Below are 10,000 nucleotides of genomic sequence, written 5' to 3'. Positions count from 1 at the left end.
TCTATGAAAGAAGAGAGAGAGAGAGAGAGAGAGAGAGAGAGAGAGAGAGAGAGAGAGAGAGAGAGAGAGAGAGAGAGAGAGAGAGACACTCACCTACAACCGACAGGTGGATCAGGTGGCTGTGCGGGGGCGTGGTGGAGATCTGGCACTCGTAGAAGCCAGCGTCCCTCTGCTGCAGGTAGTGGATCATGAGGAGCCAGTCCTCGGAGCCCTCCGTGTGGCGGGCTGAGAACCGATCGTCCGAGGTGTAGGTGAAGCGACCCACCGTCAGGAGGTGGATGTCCCGGTGCCGAACCCACGACACCTGTCGTAGCGCCACACGAAAAGATGACCATCTTTAGTTATGCAAAATTTAAAGGAAAATAAGAAAGAGACGGATCTGTAAAGCATATCAGGGAATGAGATGTTTCGACACTGAAACACATTAATTACAACACAGCTTCGTCTCTCCCTATTGAATGAAGCAGCTTCAGAACCAGATGAATGAACCTTTGAGGTGGGGGTGAAATAAGTATGGGAGCCTCGCTTGGCTCTTCCTTCTGTTCCTAATCATAGATATTGATGGTACAGAAGGAGGAAATATCCAACCTTCTTAGTTGCCTCCTACGACACACAGGAGATACATAGGCAGAAATCTTCCTCCCATATCCCCATGGGTTGACCAACGGCAAAGCAACGTAAGGCCTCACAAGTAACTTGAAATGGAGATGTGTAATGAACTGATTAATCAACAGGTTGAAAGATTAGGATTATTAATCACTCCCAGGATCCGCATTCATCCCTCCCAGGTGCATGGTCCTACCTCCCAGCTTCAGTAATCAGTAGAGGATATATATACACCTCCATCTGCCAGGCTCAAGTGATCACTCTGGCATACACAACCTCTCCTCTCAGGTATATGTGTAGACCTTCCCTCCAGGCCAAAGTAATCACATCCTAGTATATAATCCTCACCCCCTGGGTAAAATAATTACTCTCAGATAAATTGGCCTTCCTCTAAGGCTAAATGAATTACCCCCCACACGCATGGCCCCTGCCTTCCAGGCTGGTATAGACACACACACACACACACACACACACACACACACACACACACACACACACACACACACATACATACACACACACACTGACCATGATGAACACAAGCCCACATGGGCGTAGCAATCGGCCCAATACCCAACCCAGGTGTTCATCCTCCCCTCCAGGCTGGTCGATAAATGGGTACCTGACTTAGGCTGGGAGGTGTGTGTGTGTGTGTGTGTGTGTGTGTGTGTGTGGAAAAAGACCTCTCCCCGTAACAGGGAAACAGTAATCATACAGTCGCCTCTCCAGCAAGCCTCCCCGTGAACCATCGTCAGCGTGGATCAATGCCGTTAGCGTGGATCACTGTCGTCAGCATGGCTCATCGTCGTCAGCGTGGATCATCGTCGTCAGCGTGGATCACCGTCGTCAGCATGGTTCACCGTCGTCAACATGGCTCTTCGCCGTCAGCGTGGATCAATGACGTCAGCGTGGATCAATGCCGTCAGCGTGGATCATCGTCGTCAGCGTGGCTCTTCGTCGTCAGCGTGAATCATCGTCGTCAGTGTGGATCATCGCCGTCAGCGTGGATAGTCGTCCCTCTCCCTCGCGCGAGTATTTCAACCCACACGCCCCGTGTGTCTTGCGCTCGGGGACGTGGATCTTGGGAGATTCAGGGGACGTAGCGAAGCCTCCTTGGTGACAAATCCCTCCCCCTCCCTCACATCACCGAGCGGTGGAGTCCCCAGACCGTCCCCATGTCAGGGGAAGGTAATATTGATATTACCCCCCCGGAACATTGCTACGTCTTGGAGGGACGCGATATGACTCACTTGGACACTACGGTTTCGGGGTCAATATTGCCTCTGTTCCATTCCTGCGTCGTCAGTAAGTTTAAGGACTCAATATCACTCACTTGAACGTGGCGGCCTGTGATGATTACGCCTGTATTATCCCAACGTTATTGACACGTTAGAGGGTACGATATCGTTCACTGGATCATCATAGTTTTAGGCTAATATTACCTCCATATCATTTTCATCTACTTATTCGAGGACAGTATTACCCTTAGGATCATCATGATTTAGGTCAATTTAAGCCAATGATCACGTACTCGTCTAAGGTCAATATTACCCTTCAGTCATATCCACATGTTAGGTCATTTCCACGTGATAGGTCTATATGACGCCGGGTCTTCGCCACGTATCAGGTCAATATTTCACCTAGGTCATCTTCACGTGATTGTGCCAATATTTCTCCAAATCATCTCCACGTCTTAGATCAATACCAACACACCGGGGTTATCTCCACGTGATGGGGTCATTGTTAGGTCAATATTTCTCGCTATGTTGGATCACAGCAGCAAGGGTCATATCACCGTAGAATCCACCTTAATTAGCATCGTTACACTGTCTGAATAATTAGTTAAGTGCTTGTGACATGTATTGTAATCAGGATAACGTAACATACAAGGTCTTACGGATTCGCCATAGTTAAGATAACTTGATGGGAGCCATAGTTAAGATAACTTGATGGGAGCCATAGTTAAGATAACTTGATGGGAGCCATAGTTAAGATAACTTGATGGGAGCCATAGTTAAGATAACTTGATGGGAGCCATAGTTAAGATAACTTGATGGGAGCCATAGTTAAGATAACTTGATGGGAGCCATAGTTAAGATAACTTGATGGGAGCCATAGTTAAGATAACTTGATGGGAGCCATAGTTAAGATAACTTGATTGGAGTCATAGTTAAGATAACTTGATGGGAGCCATAGTTAAGATAACTTGATGGAATGGGAGCCATAGTTAAGATAACTTGATGGGAGCCATAGTTAAGATAACTTGATTGGAGTCATAGTCAAGATAACTTGATGGGAGCCATAGTTAAGATAACTTGATTGGAGTCATAGTTAAGATAACTTGGTGGGAGCCATAGTTAAGATAACTTGATGGGAGCCATAGTTAAGATAACTTGATGGGAGCCATAGTTAAGATAACTTGATTGGAGTCATAGTTAAGATAACTTGATGGGAGCCATAGTTAAGATAACTTGATTGGAGTCATAGTCAAGATAACTTGATGGGAGCCATAGTTAAGATAACTTGATGGGAGCCATAGTTAAGATAACTTGATGGGAGCCATAGTTAAGATAACTTGATGGGAGCCATAGTTAAGATAACTTGATGGGAGCCATAGTTAAGATAACTTGATGGGAGCCATAGTTAAGATTACTTGATGGGAGCCATAGTTAAGATAACTTGATGGGAGCCATAGTTAAGATAACTTGATGGGAGCCATAGTTAAGATAACTTGATGGGAGCCATAGTTAAGATAACTTGGTGGGAGCCATAGTTAAGATAACTTAATGGGAGCCATAGTTAAGATAACTTGATGGGAGCCATAGACGATCTGCAGCCATATTACGGGGAGGGAAGATCTTGATAAACCGGTGTGATAAACCAGTTTGGTAATCCGGGGTGGTAAACCGGGGTGGTATACAGGGATGGTAAACCGGGGTGGTAAACCTGGATGTTAAACCAGGATGGTAAACCGGGTTCTTCTACAGCAATTATCTACACACCTGACTCATCACCCACATCAAGAACCTCCACACTTGACTCAGCACTAGAACAAGGACGAACACACCTGACTCATCATTACAGCAAAGACCCACACATCTGACTCATCATCATAGCAAGGACTAATGCATCTGAATCATCAGATCAGCAAAGACCCCACACATCCAACTCATCATTACAGCAAGGACCCACACACCTGACTCATCATTACAGCAAGGATCCACACACCTGACTCATCATTACAGCAAGAGACCCACACACCTGACTCATCACTACAGCAAGAGACCCACACACCTGACTCATCACTACAGCAAGAGACCCACACACCTGACTCATCACTACAGCAAGAGACCCACACACCTGACTCATTACTACAGCAAGAGACCCACACACCTGACTCATCACTACAGCAAGAGACCCACACACCTGACTCATTACTACAGCAAGAGACCCACACACCTGGCTCATTACTACAGCAAGAGACCCACACACCTGGCTCATCACTACAGCCAAGAACCACCCACCTCAACCATCAGTGCATCTAAAAATCTACATCACTGTATACAAATATCTAGAACAAATTATCTCCCACCCTACCCATATACCTGACTGCTGTGACCACTCGCCAAATATTCTGGATTTGTTCTTCACCTCTAGTCCATCCCGCTGTAATTACAGAATCTCGACCCCAATTGGTTCATCTGATCACACTCTCATAAACGTATCTACTCTAATGGCACCTCCCCCTTCAGCAGCCCCTTCTAAGCGTAAATACTAGCTGGCACCTCAATAAAGCTGACTGGAATAGCTTACGTAACTTCTTTTCTGACTTTCCTTGGGTAAATTACTGTCTCTTATGTGGTGATGATTCTGTACAGAACTCCGCTAAACGCATAGCAGAGGTTATTCTTGTGGGTAAGAAAACATTTATCCACTTTTCTTCCTCCAAGACCTCTTCATCCAATCCATGGTTCAACTGTTCCTTTTCTAAAGCCATTCAGACAAGGGATCAGGCATATCAGGCTTGGAAAAACTCTCCTTCCTCTGGCTCCCATTTACCATTTAGCACTGCCAGTAATCGGTGCAAGCACTTATCTGTGAGGCGAAACGTTCCTTTATTCAAAGAAAGTGCGATAACCTCTCCTCGTAATCCACTGATAGGTCTTTCTGGTCTTTAGCTAAGGGCATCTCAAACAACTTCAGTCGCTATACCTTTCTCTCACTATTTTACGTTCTGACGGTACTATCTATAGCTGTTTCTTCCGTTGACAAAGCAACTCTTTTTGATTCCCGTTTCTCATCTAACTTCACTTTGGACGACTCTAACATTCCTTCACTTCCTAATACTATGCTGATACTATGCCTCTTCCTGTAATCTCTTTTCGAAACTGTCCGAAAAGCGCTTCTTTCTCTGGACACAAGCAAGGTTTATGGTCCTGATGGCATCCATCCCCTTGTACCAAAAGAATGTGCCTCTGAAGTTGCACCTGTGCTTGATCGTTTGTTCCGTTTCTATTAAAAAACCAAAACTTTTCCTCTTCCTTGGAAATATGCCTTGATGCATCCCATCCCTAAGAATGGTGACTGTTCCGTTCCCTCTATCTCGTCCTATTACTTTGACATCTACCATTTCCAGAGTCTGTGAATCCCTCCTCAACTCCCACATCCTTAAACACACCGAAAATCACAGTCTTCTCTCTGATCACCGGTATGGCTTCTGTAAGGCGACATCCACTGGTAATATTCTTTCCAATCTTTCTAATATCTGGTCATCATCCCTGAAAGTCATGTGTAGTTGCCCTTGCCATATCTAAGGCTTTTGACAGAGTGTGGCTTCCGGGTCTCATCTCTAAGCTTCCGTCTTTTGGCTTCCCTCCCTCACTCTGCTCCTTGATATCTAGCTTCCTCTCCGGCCGATCTACCTGTGGTTGTTGTTGGATCAGCCTCTCCCGTTTCCCCAACAACAGAGGTGTCCCTCAAGGTTCTGTACTTTCACCTATTGACTTATTGAACATACTCAGTATAACTGTAACATCCACTCTTTCTTGAAACCCCACATTACTGGGGTATCTAAGTCTGCCGCTAAGAAACTGGGTGTCATGTTTAGATTTCGAAACTTCTCTTCTGAACAGTTGCTTCGTTTATATAAGGGATTGATTCGTCTTTGAATGGAGTACTGCTCTCACATTTGGGGTGGTTTTAGCTCTGTATCCTTACCTGACAGGGTCGAGTCGAAAGCGGTCCGATTATAAACTGCCCCAGGTTAACCTCCAAACTTGACACCCTTGCCTTACGCCCCAATGTTGATTCACTTTCCCTCTTCTATAGGTATTACTTTGGATTTTGCTCCTGAGAGCTGGCTGCTTGTGTGCCCCCATCACTAGCTAGACCACGCAATACTCGGCAAACTGCTCCGTCACATGATTATAGTGTGGCCATCGGCAGCTCAAGGGAGGGCCGTTTTGATACCTGCTTCTTTCCCTACACGTCGAAGCTTTGAAACTCTCTACCTTCTCATGTCTTTCCCAGTAATCATGACATGACGCATTTTAAAAGACAGGTCTTTCACTCTCTCAAAAATTCGTAAGTACTTTCCCTTGTCCTCTGTTTTTCCGTTTCATAATTTTCTCTATATTTCAACTGGATCCTGGCCTTGATGTGCACTATTGTCTGTGACTGGAGCCTCCAACATAAAAAAGAAATACCCTTCACTAACATCCCCGACTAAACATCCAATACAGTGATGTAGAATACAGTACCCTTTCCCCTGGGGTAAGGGTCTTACAGATAGACCACGACCCACTCCTAAAATGACAAGAAAGGAATTTCCTCAGACCATAAATCAAATCTCAAACAGGTTAAGAGTCCCACTGCACACAACGTCTGAGGCAAGAATGCAAAAGAGTCGAAAGCGACATTGATCAACAAAGTTCGAGATCTTAAGGATTATAGAGCTATCGCCGGGCCTTATTGCGGCAGCGGGATATTACAGTCATCTGTTAGATCTCGAGTTCTTTCAGAATTTCAGAGCGAGGCTCGTTCGAGGCAGCGGCCGTGAACCCCCGATCAAAGATTCATTGAATCCAGAACTCAATTATAGTGTGTGTGTGTGTGTGTGTGTGTGTGTGTGTGTGTGTGTGTGTGTGTGTGTGAGTGACAGTGACTGGCTCATAACGGACATCTCGGAGAAAGTGTATCGAACTGTCACCAGTGAAGCTGTGGCCAAGGATTGCTCTACTGTTGTATCTTAGTCTTAAAGGACAAGATTAGCTATTGATCTGAGGGTGAGAGAGAGAGAGAGAGAGAGAGAGAGAGAGAGAGAGAGAGAGAGAGAGAGAGAGAGAGAGAGAGAGAGAGAGAGAGAGAGATAGAGAGAGTGTAGAATACACTGAACTTGCCATTTGCTTCATTCAGCGGGTCGAAACATCTTGATGCATGTATATAAACCTGACAACCAACACACACACCCACACCCACACACACACACACACACACACACTTACGCTCCCTCAACACGATCATTGCTCTCAATAAACCTTGCTACGTTAAGCCGCGAGAACTGCAGTGAAAAGTCAGCGCTACACAGAGTTGAACAAGTTTCTACGAGTTTTGAAACGACAACATCACGTGCAGTAGAAAATGGTTCGACGCTAAAAGGCAACATTAACGACCCCTTGCGCACGATGGTACGACCCTTGGGTATGAGGGATTGTGAGGGTGTGGCCTTTGGATTGTGACGGGGGAGTGTGGCCTCTTAGACTCGATCGAGCCTTTAAAGGGTCATAGGACAAAGGGCTTACCCCATCAGAATCAACGATCAAGTCATCATACTCAAGGCTCGTACACGCCGTGCTCATGGCTCGTACACGCTGTGCTCAAGGCTCGTACACGCCTTGCTCAAGGCTCGTACACGCCTTGCTCAAGGCTGGCACACGCCTTGGTCAAAGCTCGTACACGCCTTGCTCAAGGCTGGCACACGCCTTGGTCAAAGCTCGTACACGCTGTGCTCAAGGTTCGTACACGCCTTGCTCAAGGCTCGTACACGCCTTGCTCAAGGTACGTACATCCCGTACTTAAGGCACGTACACCCCGTACTCAAGGCACGTACACCCCGTGCTCAAGGCACGTGCATCCCGTGCTCAAGGCACGTACACCCCGTGCTCAAGGCACGTACACCCCGTACTCAAGTCTATTACTCTCGTGTTCAGTGCCGTCCTATCTACGGATAGTGCCATCGAGCCCAGAAGGTGTTTCATACCTACGTTTGCCTCTATCCTGCATCCTTAGTTTGTTGTTTAAAATTTTTTTTCTAACCAAATGACATACTCTGTGTCATACTCTCTATGCCATAATAATGTCGGAAAGCAGAATGACCGCATGGCAAGAAGAAGAAGAAGAAGAAGAAAAAGAAGAAGAAGAAGAAAGGAGAAAGAAGAAGAAGTAGAAGAGGAAGAAGAGGAAGAAGAGGAAAAAGAAGAAGACGAAGAAGAAGAAGAAGAAGAAGAAGAAGAAGAAGAAGAAGAAAGGAGAAAGAAGAAGAAGTAGAAGAGGAAGAAGAGGAAGAAGAAGAGGAAAAAGAAGAAGAAGAAGAAGAAGAAGAAGAAGAAGAAGAGGAAGAAGAAGAAGAAGAAGAAAAGGTGAAGTTCATATCAATTACCAGAAGGATCTTCTCTTATCTTTAAGGACAGTGTGTGGACAGCTTCTACGGCTCCTTCGGGTCTGATGCAGAGTGCTTCTGCTGCTCCAAACCCGAAGTCCTTCCCCAGACACACAACACAGACATGAAAACATCCGTTTATATATTATTGGAACGTCCTACGTGACGTGGGAATGGTCAGCACTTGACCAGAATCCTTTGCCGTCTCCTTCCAGTCTTTCGCTAGCCCGAGTGTGTGAGGTCATTAGAAATGAACTTTTGAGAAATAAAATTGGCAACAAATTGACTGAAACATTTTAATCCCACGAAAGTTTTGACGAAAAGTTTCGGTTCATTGCTGTGATGCGTGAGGACGCAATATACAACTATGATCTTTTTTCGTTTTAAATTAAAAAAAAAAAAGGAAATCGTAGTTGGTTAAAAAGAAGGAAGAAAAATAATATGTTACCGATTTGAAAATGAAAGTTCATGATAACGATACTAGGCAGAGAGAGAGAGAAAAAATATTATTTGAATTTCCTACAAAACACTCCTTTCCCTCACATTTTTTTTTTTTTTTTGAGGGATGTAAATTTCTGAATTGAATTTACACCAAAGAATAATATTAGGAAGACAATGATCTAATGATCTATGATGCTCCAGCTGAGGTTAATTCTATTTGAAAATAAACCTCCATGACATAATTAACCTCAAAGAAAGGTCCCCCTTATGAAATTTATCCCCACTCCCCAGGTTTTATCATATTAATTTCAAGTTACCATCATACTCCATTTTCTCTTCCCCACCTGACGCGGAACCTCGAGCACACAAGCCCCTCAGCCCACCATCAGGACCTCACCGTCTTGTTGCCGATGTTCCTGACGCGGCAGTTAAGGATGGCTGTCTTGCCCAGGAGAGCTGTCACGTTGCCAGACTCCTGCAGGTCGAAGGACGGCTGGTCTGGATCATCCAGCGACGGGGTGTCGCTACCGCCCAAGGCTTCCTCTCCCTCCTCCTCTTCTTCCTCCTTCTGCTGCGCCGCCGCCACCACCGCCTTCTCTTCCTCCGCCACCGTCTTCTTCACCTCCTCCAGCGCCGCCGTCCGGTGTGCCACCTGACCCACGCCGTCCCCGGCTGAGAGGCCAATGTCTGGAAGCAGATGAGAGAGGCGGAGGTGACATCGCTGTCCAAGTCCGGGTGAAGTGGACTGGTTACATGTGGGAGAGGTGAGGTGGCTGGACGGGTTCATCCTGGGGTGGTGGTGGGTGGGGGAATGGTGGAAGGGGAATGGGAAGGAGGAGGAGGACGAGGGAGGAAGAAGAGGAAGAGGAGGACAAGAGTAAAATATAGAGGTTGAGGATACAATGTGTCTTGAAAGATTTAATGAACAGGACAAATAAAAGTGATAACATAAATCAATTCACACACACACACACACACACACACACACACACACACGCGCGCGCGCGCGCGGGTTTCTGTGGTGTACTGTTTAGCGTTACTGATTGTGATTCAATACGGACCCACAGGGGGTTCGAATCCTGGGCGTGGCAGTCGGCCCACGCTCAACCCAGGTCTTCATCCATCCCTTGTTTCTGGTCGACAAATGGGTCTTTGGTTTGGGCTGTGGTGTGTGTGTGTGTGTGTGTGTGTGTGTACGCATATAGGAGTAAAGACATGGCACATATATACAAAGTTACAAGAGACGGGGCAACACTACTGCAAAACTCTCTCCCCGCAACACACAAACAATAATCA

The 10,000-nt window shown here is 46.0% G+C and overlaps 1 protein-coding gene across 1 annotated transcript in view; it reads right to left on the bottom strand.

The window, feature by feature from the left end:
* Positions 1–10,000, bottom strand: part of LOC139758162 (lachesin-like) — a 73,073-nt gene that overhangs the window by 21,460 nt on the left and 41,613 nt on the right. Inside the window, exons 3-4 of the mRNA XM_071679324.1 lie at positions 9,102–9,391; positions 94–304 (exon numbers count right to left, since the gene is read on the bottom strand). Coding sequence (XP_071535425.1) covers positions 94–304; positions 9,102–9,391 — 501 coding nt within the window. The remainder of the gene's footprint in view (positions 1–93; positions 305–9,101; positions 9,392–10,000) is intronic.

Source organism: Panulirus ornatus, chromosome 29 (assembly GCF_036320965.1).
Source record: "Panulirus ornatus isolate Po-2019 chromosome 29, ASM3632096v1, whole genome shotgun sequence".
In the NCBI taxonomy this organism is placed as follows: Eukaryota; Metazoa; Arthropoda; class Malacostraca; order Decapoda; family Palinuridae; genus Panulirus; species Panulirus ornatus.
Note: the sequence above shows the minus strand (reverse complement) of the source record. Positions and strands in the feature narration are given on the sequence as shown.